Raw genomic sequence first — 24,350 nt, forward strand, 5'->3', positions numbered from 1 at the left:
TTATCAATAGCAGCTACTTATTGAGCACCTGTTTTGGTCACACCACGCACAGCACTTGTACATACATTGTATGTCATCTTCACAACATTCCTGCAATGCTGATGTTAATTGTCCTATATCACAGGTGAGGAACCTCAGAATCAGAGTTCAGTTCAAGGTCACACCACCAGTTGGTACCCAGACCTCTGGGATTTCACAGTCCCCCACACTCTCCAAATAGATACTTGTTTTTCCTTCGACGGTAACCTGTTCTTACTGAAGCATGACCCTTCAGTCTTTCCGAGCTGGTTCCAGCATCTCTTTGCATCCTTTAGTCAGAGTTTACCAGGCGCCACCTGGCCTCCTGGCGCCATGTTGGTTGTGAATGTAGCTCGTAGATGTGGTGGGTGACTGAGGGCTGGTGACAGTGGAAGGGCTCCCGCCCCCACAGTTGATGGCCCGGGCTCTTTGTAAGGCTTTGAGCCCCTTCTGCTGGCTGACTTGTCTCCTCGTGATGACTTAAGACAGTAATTTCCGTGTCTTTGCTTAAATTCTTCCTTTGCAGGGTTTTGAATCTCTCTGAACTGTATTTCTTTATTAGGTAAGTGATCATAAAAAAAGTTGTGTTGATTTACACCGCAAACATTCTATCAGGTTTTCACATCAGAAGTGTATTTCTCCCTTAAATTTAGCAGCCGGAGCAATGTATTTTGCACCAAAGTGGTTCCTCTTTGACTACAGAAAAGGGGACAGTTTGAGATTCTTTCTCCACTTCTCCTATAGACAGGCCTCCTCTGTTTCGTCTTGTTCTGTCTTTGATGATCAATCCACCGAGAGAACAAGGCAGTGTCGCCGTGGCTGGGGCTCCCCAGGCTGCGTGTTGAGTCCTCCCTGTGTGCCCCTGTCTCCCCCAGGCCTGCACCCCCAGCCTGGCTTGCCCCCGGCTGACCTAAGTCTTGCTTTTTCTTAGTGGCTCGTGGCTGGGCTGTGGCTTTGAGCTTGTCCTTTTCTTGGCTCCTAAATAAATCTTTTGTCCACCCCGTTTCTTCACCATTCCATTTCATCACTTAGCAGCTCTTTCACTGTCCTCTGGTCGTTTCTTTCTCTCTCCAGCCTACCGTGGTGAGTTTTCAAAGAGCAGCCCTGGAGTTTTAGTGATACAGGCATGTTGTGTATGCCTGGCACCTGTCCTCCTTTGAGTCATCTTCCAGCTAAAGTAGGAGGGGCTGAAAGCAATCAGAAGTATGGACTTAACTCAGGAATACATCAGAAAATCATTTCAAAACGCAGTGGGGAAAATATGATTATTAGAGAATTCTGGACCCGTCTGCCTGCTGGGGGAAGAGGTAATGAGAGGGCTTGAGCCACGTGGTCCAGTCTGGTAGCCGCTGGCCATGGGTGGTTGTCAAGCCCGTGAAATGCAGCTAATCTGGACTGAGGTGGGCAGGACGGGTATATTAGCTAGAAAAGGATGCAAAACATCACACTGATAACTTTATATTCATTATACATTGATAGGATAATATTTGGGGTATCTTGGGTAAACTAAAGCATATTAAAATTAATTTCACATGTTTCTTTTGATTGTTTGATGGGGCCACTAGAAAATGGAGAATTACAGGTGGAGCTGGGAGTGGACAGCACTGCTCTAGGCAGTAAACGTGGCACCAGCCCGCGCCGATTGAGCTGCGGGTGTGTCCAACCCTCCCTGCGCTCCAGGCTGAAATATGCTATCTCGTTAAATAATCACCACCATGTGCGGTGACTCTCACATCCGTATTGCAAAGCCGACCTCTCACCCGAGCTTTGGTCTCCATGTTAGTCCCCTAAGGAGCGTCTCCACTCCAAAAACCCTCGAGCCCTGCAAGCTTGATGCAAAACCAAGTTCATCGGAGTCCCCCCATTTCTGCACACCCCCCAGGCTGAGTCCTGTCTCTTGGTCTCCACTGTGATCTGTGGCCCTGACCACTCCCAAGTCACTAAAGCCAGAAACCTGGGAGCCCCCGGTTACCCCTGACCTCACCCCACCCACCCCGCTCCGTCCGATGGAGCTTTTCTCCAGCAGCGTGCTGGTCTGTTAGGATGTGCCAGGCAGAAGCCTTATATTTATGTTATTTTAATTAATCCTCACCAGAATCCGGAGACGCAGACGTTGCTCCCCTCTTATTCTCACAAATAAAGAAGCAAACTTGGAAAAAATAATTGGTGTGGGTCACCGGTGGGGTCAGGGTTCGAACTCAGGTCCAGATCTACTCCAAGTCTGTTCTGAGCCGCAGGTCCCGGCCCCACCTGTGCCCCTAACTCTGGGCTAGACAGTGTCACGGGCTTGGCATCCCAGGTGGTGAGCACCATGTGTGGGTGGTAACGGGCTGCCCTGCCCGTTCGCCTCCCTGAGCCTTGGACCCAGCTGGCCTCTCTCCTGACTCACCGTCTCCCTGGTCTGCTCCGCCGCCTGCTTCCCTGGACCACGCGTGGGGCCATGCCGGTTCTCCATCTTCCTTTCTGGGCTTTTGTGTCTAAAATAAGCATTGACATTTATTAAAGTCTAAAAAGATGGGCTTGTGTTGGTAACTGCAGGATTGTCACCCAGGTTGACGTCAGGAGGTCCCCACAGGACTGGCCATGATCTTCGTTAAAAGGCACGTGGGGCTGGCGCCGCCTCTCCTTGCTTGCTTGCTCATTTCCTGTCATTCCTGTGGGTGGTTTTCCGTTTTGCTCTCAGAAGTGTTTCTGTGCGGACAGGGCATCAGAGGCTGCTCTCAGTGCAGGTTTTTCCAGTCTCACATGTGGGTTTTGAATTCTGGTTCCAGCTCTGTGATCTTGGGGAAGTTACTTACCCTCCCTGAGCCTTAATTTCCTCCTGGAAAAATAGGGTTCAGAATGGCCTCGGGTGATGCTCTACGGGTTTAAAGGCAGACGAGGCAGCGGCATCGCTCAGAAGGGTCATGGCCACAGCACCCGAGTCCTGGAGGCCCAGCTGTCCAGGCATTTGTCTTTTGGTTTCTGGATCGGAGGTAGGGTGTCCTAGAGGAGCGACCAGAGTGCTGGGCAGTAGCTGGGACACTGGGAGCATGTGGATGCGCTGCAGCCTGGGACTGGCAGGAGCCCTGCTGACCTCAGCCCTCATGAGTCCTCAGCGTATTTAGTACGTCATGGGTTAGGAGGCCCCGGTGCTCATGCTCTGGCTTCTGTTCTCTGAGTCTGTGGTCTTCTCCTTGTGGGGATAGAGTGTACGGCTCTCCGTCACCCTCTCAGACACTCACCTCTTACCGTGCTTGTGCAGAATTCCAAGTGGATCCAATTGAATGGAGACCAGATGCTGACCCTCCGAGGCACAGTCGTAGCCCCAGCAGTCGCGTTGGCCTCACCCGAGGAAATGATTGTACTGCCACCTCCAGACTGTGCGCCCTGCTCCCCTGCGGGCCTGCCACTCGGGGTGAAATACAGTGCAGTGTCATGTGAGCAGGGTTCACACTCCAGCGTCAGGCTGGAATAGCCTGGCCATTTCCTTGCCAAGAACACGTGTGACACATCACTGATTTTGTGTGACATTTTGCAGCCCTGCCTCATCCGCGGTTCTGCGAGGGTCACGAGGCGTGGACGTGAGTCTGCACAGGGCTTCCTCGTGGTGTGCTGCCGAGCAGGACTGACCTGTTGTTCCAGAAAGCTGGTTTTAGAAGTTCTCAAGAGTCCCTGAGATAGTGAACATGAGAGCTCCACAGCATATAAACGTGATTCAAGAACTGGGAAACAAACTCATAGTTAAATGGAAGCGCTATTAAAAAAAATAAGAAAGGTCCCTCTCCCACTGTCCTCTGATTGAAGAGTGCACGTCATTCTAAGGGGAAGCAGACAGGACACCCAGAATGCCTGGAGAGCATTAAGTTAGGACAAGGTGCAGTCCTGCCCCATTCACATCCCTTATGCTGGTACCTTTGCCTTAACCTTGACCAGGTCCTGTTAGTTTATTTTGCTTTTATTTCTTTGGCCTTGGGAGACTGATCTCAGAAAACACCCCTCTGATTTATGGCAGAGAATGTTTCTCTTCTAGGAGTTTTATGGTGTCAGGTCTTAGACTCGTGGACTCTTGGCTGGTCACTCCGACCAAGAATGTGGAGCGAATCGTTTCTGAGCGCTTGTCATGTGACAGGTCTGTGAGCTCAGGCTCATCGCCTCTGTTTCCTCAAAGAGGGAACTCAGGCTTGGCGAGATCAAGTGACGTGTGCATGGTCCCATAAAGAATTGGTCCAAACACTGGGATTTTAATGCAACTTTCTGTCTTTGTGCAGTACGCGGCCAATTTAAATCCTGTAGCCTGGTGTCTGGGATCTGTGCCACACGGCCCCCTGACTTCTTTAGTTCTGGTGGAGACCCTAGCTCCCCAGGGACCCCCATGGATTCCTTTCTCTGATCTCTGATCATCCAGCATCAAACCCAGCCCTATTCTCTGTCTGAATTCCTTACGCATCCTCCAAAACTGAACACAGGGAACTTACTATTTCTTTTCTGTCGTCCTCCCGAAGCATCCTCCTCCCTCTGACTCCTCACTGGACTTAAAATCTATTGCGGTTACAGTGTGTGTCCCCCTGGCACCTTCAGAACCCCTCCCCAAGTCGTGTTCCTTTTATAACTAACTAGTTGTTCAACGCCTGCCTCCCCCAACTAGCATGTGAGTCCCCCAGAGCAGGAACTGGTCTGTCTTGTTCGTAGGTGTTTCTGCATGTGCACCTCAGTGCCTGGTACATAGTAGATACGTGATAAAATTCATTACGTAAGTGAGCTGGTGCCTGGCTCTTTCTCTCGCAGGCTCTGGGTGGCTTGCAGGAGGATGCTGCATCCCACATCCCGGAACTCAGATTTGTGGAATGAGCTACGCAGAGGCCCTGCTAGCCCTCCCTCCTCTTGGTGCAGAGCTGAGGACCCTAGGCTGAGGCTCGCTTCACTAGAGTGACCTCCCCCTTCACCTCGGGGTCAGGGAGCTGCGTGCAACTCCTTGAACTTGCCCCCCACCTCCCAGTTTCTTCTCCTGGGATGAAGAATCATCACAGCAGAGACTCCTGTCCGGGCCACTAACTCTGACATGTTGTACCTAATCTGCTCTCTTCTCGCCCCAAAGCCACCACTTCTTTATCTTCCACACCCCCTCCCGTAGAAGTGTCAGGACCCTGTCTTCTCGTTTGCATCTGCCCAGCTTGAAGTTCTAAGCCCCTCCTGTGTTGACAGCGTTTCTGTGATTTCTCAGCACCTCAACCCTGAGAGTCATGCCCCCACCCACACCCCCACGGTGCTTTTGACTCAGTTTGGGGGATGCATGTGTCGCTGTCCTGAGCAGAGCCGTTGGGATCTCTGGTACCCTCCTGCCTGCTCCCCCTGACCCCCACCACTGTCCCCTGTGCTGTCTCCCTCCAGGTACCAGAAACGCTGGTGGAGGGTTATTTTGATGCAACTTGAGAGGTGGACATAGTAAAAATATTCTTAGCTGCGCAGAGAGCGCACGTAATAAAGGAAGTTTTTTGAGGGGTGCCAGCTTTCTATGGTGCATGAAACTTCAGACATTTCCCCAAATGAGCTAGGACCGACGGGCTCCCCACCCCACCGGGGCACACCTGGGACCGACTGCCCCCCAACCAGGGCGCGCCTGGACTGACTGCCCCCAACCCTGACCAGGGCGCACCTGGGCTCACCTGGGACCCGCCTTCACTCACACCTGTGTCCACCTGTGAGCACAGGGCCCGGCCGCTTCTGCAAGAACCTTTGGCTCCTGTTACGGTGAAGACTGTGACCTCCCCCCACACAGCCTTTTCAGAAGATCGATGTGCCCCAGGACACTGTCCCCGCCCCCCCGAGGGGCTTGAAAGGCACCGTAAGAAAGAACATGCCTGACCCTGAGCTGTTGCTTGTTTGATGTATCCTGAGTCCACAACAGTACGTGGAGAGAGATGCTTTACTTCGTGTGACGTGTCCATGGCCTGGCCTATGTCCCAGCAGCTGCCCCGGGTCACACACTCACCACCACCCACGAGTGTGGGTCCCCAGGCCCCGGCATCATGACTAGGGGTTTGAACGTGCCCAGCTGGGTCCCCTCTGGCGCCTTCAGATTTAGGGCTGCATCCTGACCTCTCCTGGGAACGGTCCCCCGGCCCCGGGTTTCAGGGAGCATGACCTGTGTGGCCATGCGGCGGGGCAGGAATAGAATGAAAGTAACACGACCCCTGCGACCAGCTGTAAACACGGTTATTCAAGTAGCTCCCTGCTCTCACAGTCCGACAGTGACACCTCTCACAGGCCGGCCAATGTCTGAGAAGCCACGTACACAAACAGCAGCACAGTGATGCACGGGGAGTGGCGGACCCCGGGGGAAGGGCCTGGCCTCGCTGCCTGCCTCCTCCCCAGAGCAGTCCCCCATCGGAGGTGTTAGTAGTCCCATTTTGCAGACCAGGAAACTGAGGCTTAGAGGGATTAACCAATGTGTCCACGTCACACAGCTAAGTGTCAGGTGAGGAGGTAAACTAAAGCCAGTCTAACTCTGAAGTGCGTGCCTTGTACCCAGCAGCGAGGCCAGTAGAGAAAGCGAACGCACCATACCCTGGTGCAGCCGGGTTACAGGCTGATTTCAGAGGTTCTGGCGTCTGATGTTGGCGCTGTGACCAAAGGATCACGCTAACAACGCCTGCTTTCTTCCCATCTCGCAGTCTTCACTAGTAAAATGGGCACGTTCAAACCCCATATTCATCATAGTTTAAAGCAAACGTCCTGCAGCCGCCACCCACTGTCCCCGAGAGCCTCCCGGCCTTGCCACTGCCCCTGGAAACACCACTTTTTCCGAGCAGGCTGGACGTGCTTCACCACGTCTAATTTTTTCCTTTTCTCCTGAAGACTCTAAACCCGTTAATGATGGAAAACATAATAATCCATGACCAAAGATGTTTGTTCAATCTGAATTCTGTTTTTTAAATTTATTTATTTTTTTTTAATGAAGTGTAGTCAGTTACCATGTGTGAGTTTCTGCTGCACAGCGTCATGTCCCGGCACGCATATATGCACATAATCGTTTTCGTATCACTTTTTCATTAAAGGTTAGTACAGGGTATGGACTAGAGTTCCCTGTGCTCTACCGAGTTCTGTTTTGCCTGCAGAGAATGGCAAGTCTGTTCACTGGAAGCTGGGAGCCGACAAGGAAGTCTGGGTCTGGGTGATGGGCGAACACCATCTCGACAAACCCTACGACGTGCTCTGTGATGAAATTCTTGCCGAGAGAGCCCGGCTGAAGGCGGAGCAGGAGGCAGAAGAGCTCAGGTATGAGGTCCGCAGAGCAGTGAGCGCCCACCCGACCCCCGCAGTGCCCGGTGGGACCGGGGAGCCAGGTGGGGCTTGAGGGCACAGAGTGACTCCGGGCCTCTGGAAAGCTCCTTTAGGCTTCCGGTGACTCCCTCTGTTTTCACTACACCCCAACTCGGTGGTTTCATTTCCCCACTTGGATGTGGACGTGCGATTCCCCAGTGGCCAAGGGCCTCAGCAGAATCGTGTGAGGGCCGCAGGGGTGGGAGTGAGGGCCAAGGACCACTCGGGCTCCGAGACGGCCGCTGAGTAGCAGGCCCCTGGGTGCTGACCCTCTGCCTGGTGCTAGGAGTTCAGAGGTGAGCAAGGACCTCCCGCCCAGGAGGAGAAATGGTCAGGTGCCCGAGGTACGGTGCGCGCTGTGACGGGGCTATAGGCTGAGCGTTACCTGGGCCCGTCATTCTGGTCCACGGAGGAGGTGATGACGGAAGTGAACCTTGAAAGAGAAGTAGCTTTCCAGCTGCAGAGGGTCAGGCAGGACACTGCAGGCAGAGAGCTGACTCCAGACGCTAGAACTTGACCCTGGACTTGAGCGTGTGTGGTGCTTTGGGTGACGGTGAGTCTGGGGCACACACTGGTGAGTGGCAGGAGACAGGGCCACGCCCTAAAGTGCCTCGAAGTCCAGATGTAGGAGATTGGACCTTATTCTGTGGACAGTCAGGAGGTTTTGGATAAGGAAGTGACATCGTCAGTGGGAGATACAAGATGATGACTCAGGTGGTGGCAGGAAGGCAGGGCCTGGGTCCCCTCTGCTGGGTGCCCAGGGTGGCCTCCCCGAAACCTACTCCTCCATCCCCACCGAGTGTCGGAAGCCCTATGTGAGCGGGCAGCCCTTTGTAAGCAGGTGAAATGGAAACAGACACGTGGGCCTCCATTCAGGTCCCCGGGCTGTGACTTTCCAACCGGCAGTGGGCATCGGAGAGAAAGCGTTGGTGTGCAAAGGGCTCAGCATAGCATCAGCACAAAGCGGACGGCACCCATCCCCGTCCCTCACGTACTTGGAATGTCCACGCCAGCTTCGGAAAAGCTGTCCCCGGTGCAGAATGCTTTGGGTAACCCCTATTTGTTTCCCTTCAGGAAAACCCAGTCCGGAGGATTCACCAGCAGCTTGAAGGCAAAGTCACACTCCTCCGACCTGCCGGTGTCAGGTGACCGGGAGACCCAGAACGTGTGTACGAAGGCGGCAGAGGAGGGGGGACCGGGGCCAGGCGGTGGGCCGACCCCACCCGTCAAAGAGGAGAAAGTCCCCGTGAGTCTTTCGTGTCTGTAAGCGTGTGCAGCTTCGTGAAGGGGGAGATAAGGCACTGGGGCCGTTGGGCATCCGGGTCTAAGGCACTGGGGCTGTTGGGCTTCCGGGCTGAAACTGGTTTTTCTGAAAACACCCTTCCCAGCTTGAAGGCCCCGCTGTCCATTCCTCGTTGGGGGGCTTGAGGGCTTTGGCCCCCCTGCTGCTTCACAAACAATATAGAGCACCCCTTTTTCATGGGCTTGAAAGGGTGAAGAGCGAGCCCTGGAAATAGAACTGTGCATTTAAAGACATCTCCGGGGCTATTTCCCCTGTGAGACGCCGTCTGTAAACGGTCGGCAGACTGTTTCTTGAAGGACCAGACGTAGCTCTCAGAGCCTCCGGGCCCTGGGGCCTCCCTGGCAGGTGCACACGGGGGGCGGCCTGGCTGTGCCCAGCAGGACTTCACTTACAGGGTGGGTGGGGCCCAGGCTAGGGTCTGCTGGCCCTGCCCTATCCTGCGGGCACCTCTGGGATCTAGATTTTTGTCCTGGTGAGTCTCCCTTTGGGTGGAGGCCGGAGGTGTCACCTCTTGGCCTCATAGACTCTGCCTGTGATTGTGGAAGTGTTAACCTCCTCAACATGACAGAATTTGATGCTCAGGGAATGCATTCTCTTAGGTTTCTGGTGGTTTAAAAAGCTCAGGGACAATTGGCTGCTTGGATTATAGTTCAGAAGAACACAAGCACTAGACTAGGAAGGGTTTCTTCTGCCAAGGATTTAATCACCCTGAGGACTCACTGGGGCTTTGCAGCCGTGTGGCTCCCGGGAGGCCTCTGGCCCTGCGACACTGAGCGTGCTCCCTTGGGGTCAGTGTGGTTATCTGCCCTGCCTCCTCCACGGGCTTCTTAACATGGAAAGCACACCGCTGAGTGTCTCCTTTCATCCCCACGGCAGCATCGTATCCTGGGGCCTGTCGTGTGTTTGTCCATTTGACAGGCGCGGAAGCTGAGCCTGTGCCCAAGGCCTGAGGAAAGGCTGCGGTGGGACTCAGACCCAGGTCTGCAGGACCCGCCGCTCACTCTGACTATTGATTGCCTTATTCATCAGCAGAGGTGGAGGAGCTTTGCAGATATGGGGCTGAAAATATTTAGGGGGGAACATTCTAGAATCCGGCACACACCCCGGGTTTGGCCCTCCGTATTCCCGCACGTGTGCTGGGGAGCACTGTTTGGCTCTCACCGGTTTCACACCAGAAAGCCTGCTCCCTTTGCCCTTGATACGAGGACCAGCAGCACCACCCCAGAAACCTCCTTAGGAGCGTGAAGGACATGGGCTAATCTTTGCACGTGAATGACAATACTTGCCGAGCAAAACAATCAAAGGTAGGACGAAAGATGACAACAGAATGCAAGTAAGCAGCAGGGTTATCACTCTGCTCCTGTGTCACAGCTCTTAGGCGGGAGGGGCGCTTTTTCCATTCCGGCCGGATGGAAGGTGGTTGGGGCAGGATAAGGAAACATCTAGGTGCCAGGAATATGGACAAACTGGGTGAAGGTTTTTTACATCCTTGCTTCTCATCTTTCCCGGCATCAGAGAAAATGCTTTCAGGGTTTTGTATCTATATAAATACATACAAATATGTCTCTCTATATAGACAGGGAGGAGGAAACCCCAGGATGGGCTGATTTACTCATTCACTTGCCCAGGGCCTTTCAGGCACTAAGAGCACATCACAGTGCAGGCGTGAAATGGAATCACCGCTGTCGTGAACTTTATAATGGAGAAAGCAGGGAGAGATTTCACATAAAATATCATTTCAAATGGCAATCGTGCTCCAAGGAACCAGGGGGAGACGGGGGTGAGGGGAGCAATGTTTCTGGGCCTCCCTTCCCCCCAGGACGCGTCACCGAGGAGGGCGGGACAGCTTTGCAGGGGCCTCGGAGCTGGAGATGAGGACAGAGGGTGGTGCTTCCAGCAGAGGGACAGCCAGGCAAGGTTGTGTGGCTGGGAATGAGGTGGCTGGAGTGCGGAGGGGGTGGGCAGGGCCAGATAGGACAGGGTCTTGGGGCTGACTTAAATGTGTTCCGACCCTTTTTGCAAGAACGACTGGAAATTGTCACTGATTTTTTTGAGCAAGGGGCTGACCTGAGCAGATTCCTGTTTTGAAAGGAACCGATCATTTGTGCATCAGAGTGGGCGGGGGAGTGAGGTTTCCAGCACAACCCAGGTTTCTAAGCTTGGCTGCTGGGGGAGTGGGGGTGTCAGTCGGCACAAACAGGGATGAACGTCTCTCCGGAAGAGGATCTGGTTTTAAAGATGAAGAGTCTAGTTTAGAAACATCAAGGATCTCTCAGGCCGCTCAAGGTGCTCGAGCAGATGTAAGTTGACTTTGGACATCATAGTAAGCTACACGCAATTTGACTTAGAGTTCGAGAGGCTTTATGTCATATGTTTATTTCATTTTACGATGCAACGCAAATATGATTTCTTTTGTACAGATGGTGAGACTAATGCTCAGAGAGATTAAGTGAGGTGCCCCCAAATCACAGAAAGTCCTCGTTTTTGTATATTTACTTTAATGTCCACTCCCATCAGTACTTTGACATCCTTAAAGCAGAATTCATCGTCTTCTCCAGATCTGCCAGTGAGAAGCCAAGAGCTCTGGGAGTTAGCCAATACATGTTTCCAAAATGCAGTCCATATTGGCACACAGTGCAAAGATTTGGACGTTCCAGCCATAATTTAAGCATAGTATCACAAGGAGATTGTCATGTCTTTAAAATTTCATTGTCGGTGGGGAGGGTACATAGCTCAGTGGTGGAGTGCATACTTAGCATGCACGAGGGCCTGGGTTCAATCCCCAGTCCCTCCATTAATAAATAAATAAATAAATAAAACTTAATTGCCCCCCCACCAAAAAATAATAATAAAAAATAAAAAACATTTAAAAAATAAAATTAAGTAAAATAAAATAAAATAAAATTCCATTGTCTACACAAGGCCTAAAATTGATGATAAAAAGAAAAGTCATCAAGCAGTTTTTATGGAAGTTGGTGATCATCATGTTTATCTGAATAACCAGTAAAGAGCCATCCATTTTCCGGAAGTATAAAAAAATATTCGGGGGAGGGGATAACTCAGTGGTTGAGTACATGTTTAGCATGCACGAGGTCCTGGGTTCCATCCTCAGTACTGCCCTTAAAAAAATAAATTAAAAAAAAAGCCTAATTACCTCCCCCACCAAAAAAAAATTTTATATATATATATATATATATATGTATTCAAGGAAAATCAGCTCTAGATTTACTCAAGTGAAACGGTCTTGTTGGGTTTGTCATGAATTTCCACGTGACAGATCAGCACCTGACAATGTGCCCTGTTTTCTAGCAAAGTCCTCCCGACCTGAATCTGAAAGCACTCCTGGCTGGTCTGATCTAAAACCTCCGAAGGGCTGTGCAGAGTAGATGAAAGTTAAATCCAGCCCTGACGCTGCAGAAGCGTTTGGGTAAGAGTCCGTTACTCGTAGGAGGCCGGGCTTCTGGTTAATGCTGACTGGTATTCGTGCTACCGCACAAGAGCGGACCAGATTTCTGCATTTGCATCAACGGTGTCTTTGCAGCTCTGCTCTGATTATCTTATGGGAGGATCATCCAGGCAACCATGTCGTCAGGGACCCCTTTGGGTCTACGTAGGACTTGGGGCAAATCCCAGTGACTCCTTCGTGACCCTCCCTCTTTGGCCACTAATGTTTCGACTAAGATGCAATCAGGTGAAGAGAATGCCAAGACCAGCTTCAAGAGAAGAAAACAGCCCATCTTGGAGCCTGGGACCTTCTTTGCGGAAACAGGCAGATTTGCTTCCATGCTGATAACTAGGCTGTTGCTGGCTGGGGTGAGGAGTTTGATGTTTCTCGTATGTGTAGCCCTGGACAGCTGCCAGATGACCCAGACTGTCTCAGTGTATCCTCACCGCAGCCGTAGGAGATGCTGAACAGGATTTGTTCTCCGGGTGGAGGAGTCAAGGGCCATGGTTTTTGTAGCCTGCATTAGAGGCCAAGTTGAACCATAACCTAGGCTCTTGCTCAGGCCGTTCGGCCATCTCGTCTACCCTGGAGAAGGATTTGTGTCCTCACCTTCCTGATCCCACTGTTGGAATCAGAGGTTTTGTGTTTTTTACCCCCTAAAGCAAGGATGCTTCAGAACCAGATGTTGTTGGCTTTAAAATTAAACGGAAGGATTTTTTTTCTATAAGAAAACATGGAGAAAGAGAAAGAGGAGTGAATCGTTTGATCTCTCTCTTTTTTTTTTTTTTTTGATAAAAATTACATAAGATCATGCATTTGGAAACACTTGGAGAACTGCGAATCCCATATAAATCCAGGGGGTTATTTTAACTAGAACCACGCAAAGCCTTGCCTCGTCTGAGCGACAGCGTCCCGCACTCAGGCTGCGCGGTGGGGCCGATCGCGGTGATTCAGTCCTCCCTGGAGCAAACGTTTGTCATGGGCTCAGCACGTGTAGCGATCAGTGTCCCAGAGCCACAAGGGGGGCACATGACCAAGTCTTGGTCTTTCGGGAATTAGGAGGAAGAAGGGACATACTTCGAAAGCACCGCACGGAGTGGGACAGGACATCACCAGGTTCCGGGTGGGGAGGTGGGATGGGTTTGTGGAAGATGAAGGTGGTGTGAGGCTTGGGGAGCAGCAGGGCGTCAGCAAGATGAAAGTGAAAGGCATCGTGTGTGGGGTGTGGGGAGGGGTGCTGCCTGACTCGGGGTGGGGAAGGGAGAGGGCTGTGACTGGGACACAGGGAAGGCCTGTGTGAGGAACTGAGAGGCCAGATTATGGAGGAGGAATCAGCCTTGTCCTGTGTTGGTTTTCTGTTGCTAAGACAGCAAATTACTATACACTTAATGGCTTAAAATAATACCCATTTATGATCTCAGCTCCCTGGGTCAGAATTCCAACATGGCTGGGCTGGGTCTTCCGTTCTGGTCTGGGTCTCGCTGAAATCAAGGTGTTGACTGGGAAGAGTTCTTCTCTGGAAGCTCCGAGAAAGGATGGCTCCCATGCTCATTCAGGTCTTTGGCCATGTGAGCCGTGGAGAGCCCTGTTTCTTGGTGCGCTGTCAGCCTGGGGACAGTCCTGGAGCAGCCTGTGTGCCGGGTGGCCCTCCCGGCAGTGGTGGGTGGAGTCTCTCTCCTGCTTAGAATTTAGACAGATTCTAAGGTTCTGGAGGTTTTCCCTGCCGTTGCATCTCTCAGGCTCCAGCTGGAGAAAGTTCTCTGCTTTTAAGGGCTCATGTGATTGGATGGAGCCCATAGGATAATCCAGGAAGATCTCCCTGTTTTAAGGTCCCTCGCTTGTAGTGAACACCTGTAAAGTTCCCTTTGCTGTGTAGCATGACATGTTCACAAGTTCGGGGGATTAGGGTGCAGATATTTGGGGGGCATTCCACCTACCACACCCCTGCAGGCAGTGGGCTCGGTGGTGTGGGCCTGCCCTCCCTTAGCCAAACCCCTGGGCCAGGTGCATTTCAGATTTCAGATTTTTTTTTTGAGATTTTAGAAAAGGAACGCTCTGTATAAACTATATAATATAGTAACTCTGTAATCCGTTACTGTAAATACTGTGAGCAATCTCATGTTTAGTTTAGGCAGGTCTTCCCCGTGAGAGAAGTTATATATATTCAGAGCTTTTGGATTTCAGAATTGTTAGTAAGGGATTGGTGGACTTGTGGCCAGTTTTTGAGCTGTGGTAATAATATGAGAGCAAGCCTGGTGGCTGTAGTCAGTCAGGCTGTAGTTCATTCACACTGTCTCTGCAGGGCTTTGTTTTCCTTATCTGGAAAAGGAGAGACTTTTAAATAGTCTAGCATCCACAGAGCAGAACACAAGTGTGACCCCTCCCATGCCTGCACCTGGGCAGACATCACCAGTGGATGGCAACTCTCCTCCTCCTCCCCCCACCCCGCCAGGATTCACCACCTGGGCAGACATCACCAGTGGATCACAGCTCTCCTTCCCCCCCGAGCCAGGCCACGCCCTCAGGTCTGGTCCACAGATGCTCCGAGCACCCATGCCCAGGGGTTTCCGTGCACTTTCAGTGGTTAAGCCCATCACGAGGGCTGGACCTTCACACTCAAACAGGAGTTAGGCACGGGTATGAGGTCCAACCCAGCAGTGCAGGGCCCAGGTGACCCCAGTCTCATTTCTGGAAGTACAGTACAAATTATGTCTTTCTCAGTCAAGTCCTATCCTGAACCTTTGACCACAGCCCTCACTCCCAGACTCAAAACCCACCTGGGACATAGCTAATCTTCTCACATATAAAAAATGTAGAGAGCTGTACCCTTCCCTCCATGGAACCAGAACAGTAAACACCCCATCTTTAGGTTTGCCTTTGGGTTATTTTATACCAATGTAACAATGATGTATTTTCTATCTTGGATGACTTCATCCAGGATCTCTTCTCAGGCAGTGAAAGATTTGCCCCAATAGTTTCGTTTTTAAGAAGATAGAGGGAACTCTTTTTTGGGAAGATATATACATATATTTATTTATTTATTGAAATAGAGTCAGTTTTCAGTGTTGTGTCAATTTCTGGTGTACAGCACAATGCTTCAGTCATCCAGATACATACATATATTCCTTTTCATATTGTTTTTCATTGTAGGTTACTACAAGATATTGAATATAATTCCCTGTGCTAGATAGTATGAACTTGTTTATCTGTTTTATATTAATGTTAGTGTCTGAAATCTCAAGTTCCCAGTTTATCCCTTCTCACCCCCTTCCCCCTCTGGTAACCATAAGTTTGTTTTCTATGTCTGTGAGTCTGTTTCTGTTTCGCAAATAATTTCACTTGACTTTTTTTTTTTAGATTCCACATATCATATGGTATTTTTCTTTCTCTTTATGACTTACTTCACTTAGAATGACAATCTCCAGGTCCATCCATGTTGTTGCAAATAGCATTATTTTGTTATTTTTTATGGCTGAGTAGTATTCCATTATATACTATATAGCACAGCTTCTTTATCCAGTCATCTGTTGATGGACACTTAGGTTGTTTCCATGTCTTGGTTATTGTAAATAGTGCTGCTATGACCATTGGGGTGCAGGTGTCTTTTTGAATTAAGGTTCCCTCTGGATATATGCCCAGGAGTGGGATTACTGGATCATATGGTAAGTCTACTTTTAGTTTTTTGAAGAATCTGTACTGTTTTCCACACTGGCTGCACCAAACTTCATTCCCACCAGCAGTGTAGGAGGGTTCCCTTTTCTCCACAGCCTTTCCAGCATTTATCATTTGTGGACTTTTAAATGATGGCCATTCTGACTAGTGTGAGGTGATACCTCATTAGAGTTTTGATTTGCATGTCTCTGATAATTAGCAATATTGAGCATTTTGTCATGTGCCTATTGGACATTTGCATGTCTTCATTGGAGAATTGCTTGTTTAGGTCTTCTGCCCATTTTTGGGTTGGGTTGTTTGTTTTTTTCTTATAAAGTTGTATGAACTATTTATATATTCTGGAAATTAAGCCCTTGTCAGCCGCATCTTTTGCAAATATTTTCTCCCATTCTGTAGGTTGTCTTTTTGTTTTGCTTATGATTTCCTTTGCTGTGCAAAAGCTTGTAAGTTTAATTAGGTCCCAATTGTTTATTTTTGCTTGTATTTCTATTGCCTGGGTAAACTGCCCTAGGAGAACATTGCTAAGATTTATGTCAGAGAACGTTTTGCCTATGTTTTCTTCTAGGAGGTTTATTGTGTCTTGTCTTATGTTTAAGTCTTTAAGCCATTTTGAGTTTATTTTTGTGTCTAGTGTGAGGGAGTGTTCTAACTTCATTGATTTACATGCTGCTGTCCAGTTTTCCCACCACCACTTGCTGAAGAGAGTGGCTTTTCTCCATTGTATATTCTTGCCTCTTTTGTCAAAGATTAATTGACTGTAGGTCTGTAGGTTTATTTCTGGGCTCTCTATTGTGTTCCATTTATCCATATGTCTGTTTTTCTGCCAATACCAGGCTGTTTTGATGACTGTAGCTCTGTAGTAGTGTCTCAAGTCTGGGAGGGTTATTCCTTCAGCTTTGTTCTTTTCTTCAGTATTGCTTTGGCAATTCTGAGTCTTTTGTGACTCCATATAAATTTTAGGATTATTTGATCTAGTTCTGTGAAAAATGTCCTGGGTAATTTGATAGGGATTGCATTAAATCTGTAGATTGCCTTGGGCAATGTGGCTATTTTAATAATATTGATTCTTCCAATCCAAAAGCATAAGATATCTTTCCATTTCTTTAAGTCATCTTTAATTTCCTTAATCAGTGTTTTGTAGTTCTCCATGTATAAGTCTTTCACCTGTTTGGTCAGATTTATTCCTAAATATTTTATTGTTTTGGATGCAGTTTTAAAAGGATTGTTTCTTTACTTTCTTTTCCTGCTAATTCATTCTTAGTGTAAAGAAATGCAACTGATTTCTGTATGTTAATCCTGCATCCTGCTGCCTTGCCAAATTCTTTTATCAGCTCTAGTAGTTTTTGTGTGGTGCCTTTAGGGTTTTCTATACATAGTATCATGTCATCCTGATATAGTGACAATTTCACCTCTTCTCTTCCATTTTGGATCCCTTTTATTTCTTTTTCTTGCCTGATTGCTTGGCTTCCAAGACTGTGTTGAATAGAAGTGGTGAGAGAAGCCATCCTTGTCTTGTTCTAGATTTTAGTGCGAAGGCGTTCAGCTTTTCACCATTGAATATTACGCTGGCTGTGGGTTTGTCAGAAATAGCTTTTATTATGTTGAAATATGTTCCCTCTATTCCCACTTTGGTAAGAGTTTTTTATCATAAATGGATGTTAAATTTTATCAAATGCTTTTTCTGCATCTGTTGAGATGATCGTGTGATTTTTGTCCTTCCTTTTGTTGATGTGGTGTATCACATTGATTAATTTGCATATGGTGAACCATCCTTGTGTCACAGGGATGAAACCAACTTGATCATGATAGAAGATCTTTTTTATGTGTTGTTCTTCCAATCCAATAACATGGGATATCTTTCTATTTCTTTAAGTCATATTTAATTTCCTTAGTCAGTGTTTTGTAGTTCTCTGCATTTAATTAATTCACTTCCTTGGTCAGATTTATTCTTAAGTATTTTATTTTTTGGATGCAATTTTAAAGTTGAAAGCCTTCCCGCTAAAATCTGGAACAAGACAAGGATGCCCACTCTCACCACTTCTATTCAATATAGTCTTGGAAGTCCTAGCCATAGCAATTAGACAAGAAAAAGAAATAAAAGGGATCCAAATTGGAAGAGAAGAGATAAAATTGTCACTATACGCAGAAGACATGATACTATATATAGAAAACCCTAAAGGCTCCACACAAAAACTACTAGAGCTGATAAAAGAATTTGGCAAGGCAGCAGGATACAAGATTAACATACAGAAATCAGTTGCATTTCTTTACACTAACAATGAAATGCCCTAATTCTAAGGGCGAAGAATTTCTGCAAATTGCAAGAAGCAGATCTGGGGGATTTGAGAAGAGTTGTTGGATCCCAGCTTCAGGATTTAGAAAACTTGGGGGTCCCATCTCAGCATGTTTTTACACACCCAGGATAACCTTTACAAAATATTTTTTAAGAACGTATTTACATTAACTTAAAATTTTCATTGTAACAAATATTCAGCCAAAAATAAGACTGCCCAGTTAAATACCAGATTCCTTGAAACCATACTGCTGACACAGTAGAAGACCTCTAGTCCGGGAATGAGGTTTCCATCCTTAGAGGCAGGTCTGTTTCTTGGGGCCACGTCCTGTAAGTAATCAGTTCCCTCCATAAAATGGGGATGAAATTAGTGACACTCTTTCTTTAGAAAAGAAGCTGAGGAAATTTATGAGGATGTTTGCCCAGTCTCTGATGGAAGCAGCAAGAATTGTCCCCTAAAGTCTTTCAGTTATAAGATGCTATTCTTACCACAAGCCTAGCCTTCCTTCTTTTCATTTTTCAGAGGAAGACTGGGAGGCAGCAGGAGGCTGAGTGGCATGTGCAGTCTGAGGAGGAGGCAGAAATAATGCCTAGATTCGAGCTGAGTGCATCGTTTTAATTCTGAAAGCTGTTGCCCTTTACAAAATACCCACCCTCTCCTTATTTTTGGCAGCGGTGATAGCGCTTGGGAAACTCAGAAATCAGGCTCTGCTGAATATTTAGTGAGAGTGTTGTGGTTCTCTGTGGATCACAGCAAACACTCCGTGTTGCCGGGTGCCAGTCACTGAACTGGAGACGATGGTAAATGTCAGAACTTGGCTGGCACCTGGCCAGGTTCTGGGACAGGCAGGCGGGAAGGCAGATGACACTCCCAGGCAGAACAAGTCTGACGGGGAGTTAATAGGAGCCAGAGAAAACAGCAGGGGATGCCCTGTGTGAGCAGACGCCCCTCCCCAGGGAGTTTGGATAAGAACTAGGGGTACCCCGAGGCTGAACAGAGACCCCACCCGCCTCGAGGTGGACCGCCCTCTGATCACATCTTCCTGCAGGAGAATTCGGGAAGGAACCTAACAGTTCTGAGTGTGGCTGGGAGAGTAGGGGCAGGGATGGTAATTCAAAGATCACCCCTTGTGTGTCTCTGCTTTAGGTGATTTGGAGGCTGGGGACTGATTAATCAGGAGCCTGACAGTTCTTGCCCCAGAGGGGACCTTGCGTAAAACTATCTGCTCACTTTGAGATTTTTATCGCCAGAGAATTACTTCTTGTTTTTACCGAAATGGCCTTCGAAGTGGGCCACGTTGCAAAACAGGAGATTAAGGAAGAAGTAGAACACAAACAGCTGGAATTCAGAGCATTCAAAAAAAACAAAAAACAACCTTGAAGCTAGCTGATTAAAAAGCCTTGAGCGAGATTCTTCGTTTCGTAGGTCCTGCCCTCTTTAACCAAATGCAGTTAAGGTGACCTCTCGCCTCTCCACCCCTACTGGACGCATGCACGCGCGCCCTCGCGCACACATACACACACACATACACACACGGCCCTCCCACACTGCTCCGAGGACCTGGTACCAGCTTTCACGTGTGCCATTTCACTAGAACAACAGATAACAAAATCATGCCACCAAAATGCATAGTTTGATCGGAAACTTGATTTTGAAGCTCTGGTGGCATTCAGCACTATTTTGAAGTGTTATTCGAACTCATAGCATTTGTTCCCCGTGGCAGGGAACAGCAAAGGAGCAACTGGTAAAAAGATTTTCAGGCATAGTGAAAGACTTCCACGGAGGCTTGCCTTCCTCCATACCTCCCTCATCCTTCCCAAACCAAAGTCGTTAGCCTCGCTGTCTACTCGGAAGCCAGCAGTTCTCTTAAACTGGCTTTGAGTTGTTTGCCTTTATCAAGGAGAGACACAGAAGCAACCTGCAAAGCTCAGATCACTTCTTTGAAAGAATGGAAAAGAACACGCCTGATGGTTACTTTTGGACCCTGGCTCCTCCTGAGGTGCTACAGCACAGCCACCAGAGTTTTGGGTTCTGTGTTCTTTTATTTATTTTTTATTTTTTACTTTTTAACACCTTTATTGTGATACAATTCCTGTACAGTAAACCACACGTATTTCAGATGTACCATTTGATGAATTTTGATTGATATATACATCTATATCCACCATCACTCCCTCCATCAAGATAGCTAACATTCCCATCACTCTCCCAGAGGTGCAAATTTCTAACTCCCACTTTATCCCTGCCCATGCCCTTTCCCCCCTGGTAACCAGAAGTTTGTTCTCTATGTCTGTGAGTCTGTCTCAGTTTTGTAGATCAGTCCTTCTTTTTTTTTTTATTAGATTCCACATGTAGGTGATATCATATGGCATTTTTCTTTTTCTTTCTGGCTTACTTCACTTAGAATGACAATCTCCAGGTCCATCCATGTTGCTGTAAATGGCATGATTGTCTTTTTTATGGCTGAGTAGTACTCCATTGTATACATATGTGTGTTTGTGTGCATGTATGTATATATATAAGCTTTCTGTTAAGGGTGGACAGTAGTATTAGAGCACAGCTCCTTAGATGACTTTTAATCTCAAATGAGTAGATGGGTGGAGACAGACCACAGGGCAGAAGCCCTGTGCCTGGGCTGGGAGAGCCATCGGGGGGCTGTCTGGCTCTGTCTGCAGAGAACCATGTCAGCCCCTGAAAGGGAGTTGGGCTCTCACGCATGACAAGGAAACCACTGCAAACAGAATGCGAATGTGTATTCCTGAAAGGCAAGCTGGAATTTTGAAGGCTGAGCTGAATGTGAATTAAAAAGAGGGATAAATCCAAACCAGTGAATTTCCTTGGTCTGTATTCCTTTCTAATATACAGGAAGGAAGCCTTTCAGTATAGCTTTTGTGAGAGATACAGTCTGAGGCATATAGCGAAAAACAGACGAGATTACCTGTGCTCAGTTTAGTAGTTCACCAGTCAAGCTGTAATCAGTTACACAGGCACCCCAGTGGTTTCCATGTAAGTGTGCCAGGATTTCATGCTAGTTTGTAGAGCAAAATTTTGTGTAAGCTAAAATCACAGAATCCTAAGACCTTAAAAGCCATTTAAGCTGCTGGCTTTTTAGAAGTAGTAGGTTATAGAAAAAGCTTAACATAAAGTGAATTACAAAAGAGAAAAACATTTCTAGTGTTGAGAGTTGTACGTTATGCAGTTGTAACACAGCTTCCTTCCCCATGATGCAAGCGATGCTGGCGGTGATTGACTTACCCAGCTCCCTGGAAGTGGTGTGGGGGGAAGGAAAATGTGGGCTCCTGAGTCCAGGGATGTGGGGTCCTGTTGACCTCTCTGGGGCTCAGTTTCCTTGTCTAAAAAGTGGACGTTACAGTAGTAATGTATCATTGGGTTGGATGTGAGAATCAAATGAAATAACATAGATAAAGGTGTTTTATTAAGTATTATGTATGATATGAAAGATATTTTTATTATTGTATGTAGTTAGTTTCCCATTTTATGTTGCATCTAGACTTCCCAAATCAATCATGTTTTTAAGACTCTTTGAATATTCTCTCTTTTTTTTTAGTTTAAATATACATCTTCTAATTTTTTTAATTTTTGTTTTTTGGTTGAAGTATAGTCAGTTACAATGTGCCAATTTCTGGTGTACAGCATAATGCTTCAGTCATTCGTATACATACATATATTCCTTTTCATAGTCTTTTTCATTAGAGGTCACTACAAGGTACTGAATAGAATTCCCTGTGCTGGACAGTAGGTCCTTGTTGTTTATCTCTTTTATGTATAGTAGTGTGTATCTGCGGATTTCGAACTTCCAATTTATCCCTTCCCACCCTCTTCCCCTCAGTAACCGTAAGTTTGTTTTCCATGTTTATGAGTCTGTTTCTGTTTTGTAAATAAGTTTATTTGTGTCTGTTTTTTCTAGATTTCACATATCATATGGTATGTTTCTTTCTCACGTATGTACGTGTACTATACTTACACTTTATATTTAGCAATTCCTTTCATTCTCTCGCTGTCTTCCTTTTCTTTTCCATGGATCATGTATCAGTGTCTCCCTGGTGAGAATGTTAAGAGCGGCCTCTGAAACTCTTTCACGTCAGAAACACTTGGCCCTGATGACCCTTACAAGCTTCGCATGCTGTGTTTCCTGAGGGCACTCCCGCCCAGCTCTGCTGTTTGCACATTGCTTGGAGGAGTTGTGGGCGAAGGTGCAATGCAAATGGACATTCATTCATCCAGAATGACAGTCGATGCTCGGCTCAAAGTAAACTCAGACCCTAAAGACAGTGTATTATTTAAGGATATGTCATAAAATTACCCATCATGTTAGAGTCTGCTATATTTTCAAGTCAGGCTGTCCAGTCATCTCTGTGTGTAGATCTTGCTCAGAACAACGTTAGAGAAGTGGGGAAAATATTCCTTAGGGTTTCCATTGTTCTAATTCATGTTTCAGTAAAATCTCTCCACGGGGACCACACACCATGTTTTCAGCAGTAAAACTGGCCCGTTTTCATCCTGTCAGTCTAGTTGGCCTTAGCGAGGCACCTCCACTTCCTTATATTATTATTCTTCGTAACTGTATCAAAGCACAGTTTCGTTCTTCTGCCTCTCTCACTATTTTAGAAAGAAAGAAAGAAAAAAAAAGCTAAACCCCAGTAGGCTCAAAAGCTGACCGTTATAGTCATCACTGGGAAATTCGCTTTTTACATAAAATATCTGGGAATAGGATGATCTGATGATCATTCCACTGACCCGGTTTAGCAAAATGGATGTATAAAGCCATCAATTTTTTAGAGAATTTGAATTCAGTCTCTCCTATGAGTATGAAAACCAGGCTGAATATCTTTTAATGATTGAGAGAGTGTTCATGGATTTATAGTGTGTTCACTCATTCACCAGATGTTTATTGAGGCCCTACTAAGTGCTAGCCACTGTTCTTTTTTGCTGAGGCTCCAGAGATCAGGAAATTAAGCCCCCACGGTCTTTGCGCTCACCGAGGTCGTGATTCTGACCATCAATTCGTGAAGACCTTGGAATTAAGAGGCGTGAAAAGGGGATGAGGGGCTGCTTAACCTAGGGTTTTGTTTTTAAATGTAAACTCTTGGTTTAGCCCTTTCCTTCATCATTTCCTTCTTCACTGTAAAAAGTGAGCGCTAAAAACGTTCTGTTTCCTGGAGCTTTCCGGTTTATTCGGAACGACAGGCTCTTGAATTTTGTTTGAATGCGTAGTCCTTCACTTTTAAACAGTGAATATTAAGTTAGAAGCCAGAATGAACCACTTTTCAAGCCTTTTTTTAATGTGGATATAATTAGAATAATTCTCATATGACACATGGTCTCTGGAGAAGATGTAATTTGTAACCATGTAATGTTGATGTTGCTAGCTGTGTCTTTTGTTAACCCATTGCTCACGTAGATCTGAAATGCCACACTTCTAAGTTTAATTGTAAATTATATAATATATATACATTATAATCCTTTAGTCAATGCAGATGGGCTCCCGTCCCAGATCCACTAGAGTCTGCATTGATTGGAGAGGGCCATTCTGACTTGGTGTCTGCAGGAAATCTGCTGGCTTCTGATGGCATTGGCTTCCATATTTTCTCTTTGTTTTTTGGAGTTACTATAACATTGCACTGTATAGTGCACAGCATAAAATTATGCAATATTTTGCATAAATATTCCATGGCAGTTTTTGTTTTGAAATAAAGCAAAGATGAATCAGATACAGTGGCTTTAACTCTGCCCTTAGAGTTTGAGCAGCTACGAAGTCTCTGTAAGGTACCAGGTGGGCGGTGACTGCAGTGGCTCCCATGCAGGGCAGACGGATGTTGCTCTGGGACCCTCTGTGGAAGGAGCAAGCGGGAGACGTGGGAAGGACATGGGTCTCAGTCCCTGCTTTCCTACCGATCACCAGGTCACCTTACCTTTTTGGTAAAGGGATAATACCTGCTTTGCCACCCTTATGATGTTGCTACAAAGGTCAAATGATGTATGGACTTGAAAGGATTTTGTCAGCAAAAATTATGCAGGAGGCGGGTAGTTTTCCAACCTTTCTTGTGTTGCAAATCAGAATAACTAAAGAGTATGTTCCCTGGAACAGAGCATGGAAGGGAGGCTTCAGAGAGGACGTGGCATCCTCTCCAAGACATCCCTCCATCTTCAGGCTGGGATGCTCTGAGCGCTATTTCTGTGGTCCTCTCTGTCTGGTATTGGCATCATGAATCATCATGTTTGAGCCACCAATCTGCTGTTTTTAAGTAAAGGAAATCTCATAGATCGTACAATTTCTAGCCTATTACGTTGTACT

At 47.3% G+C, this 24,350-nt stretch overlaps 1 protein-coding gene across 4 annotated transcripts in view; it reads left to right on the forward strand.

The window, feature by feature from the left end:
- SH2D4A (SH2 domain containing 4A) overlaps positions 1 to 24,350 on the forward strand; it is a 49,530-nt gene that overhangs the window by 5,858 nt on the left and 19,322 nt on the right. For all 4 annotated transcript variants that reach the window (XM_072950182.1, XM_072950185.1, XM_072950183.1 and 1 more), the window contains exons 3-4: positions 7,116 to 7,275; positions 8,395 to 8,566. In XM_072950182.1, the coding sequence (XP_072806283.1) occupies positions 7,116 to 7,275; positions 8,395 to 8,566 (332 nt within the window). The remainder of the gene's footprint in view (positions 1 to 7,115; positions 7,276 to 8,394; positions 8,567 to 24,350) is intronic.

This window comes from Vicugna pacos, chromosome 26 (assembly GCF_048564905.1).
Source record: "Vicugna pacos chromosome 26, VicPac4, whole genome shotgun sequence".
In the NCBI taxonomy this organism is placed as follows: Eukaryota; Metazoa; Chordata; class Mammalia; order Artiodactyla; family Camelidae; genus Vicugna; species Vicugna pacos.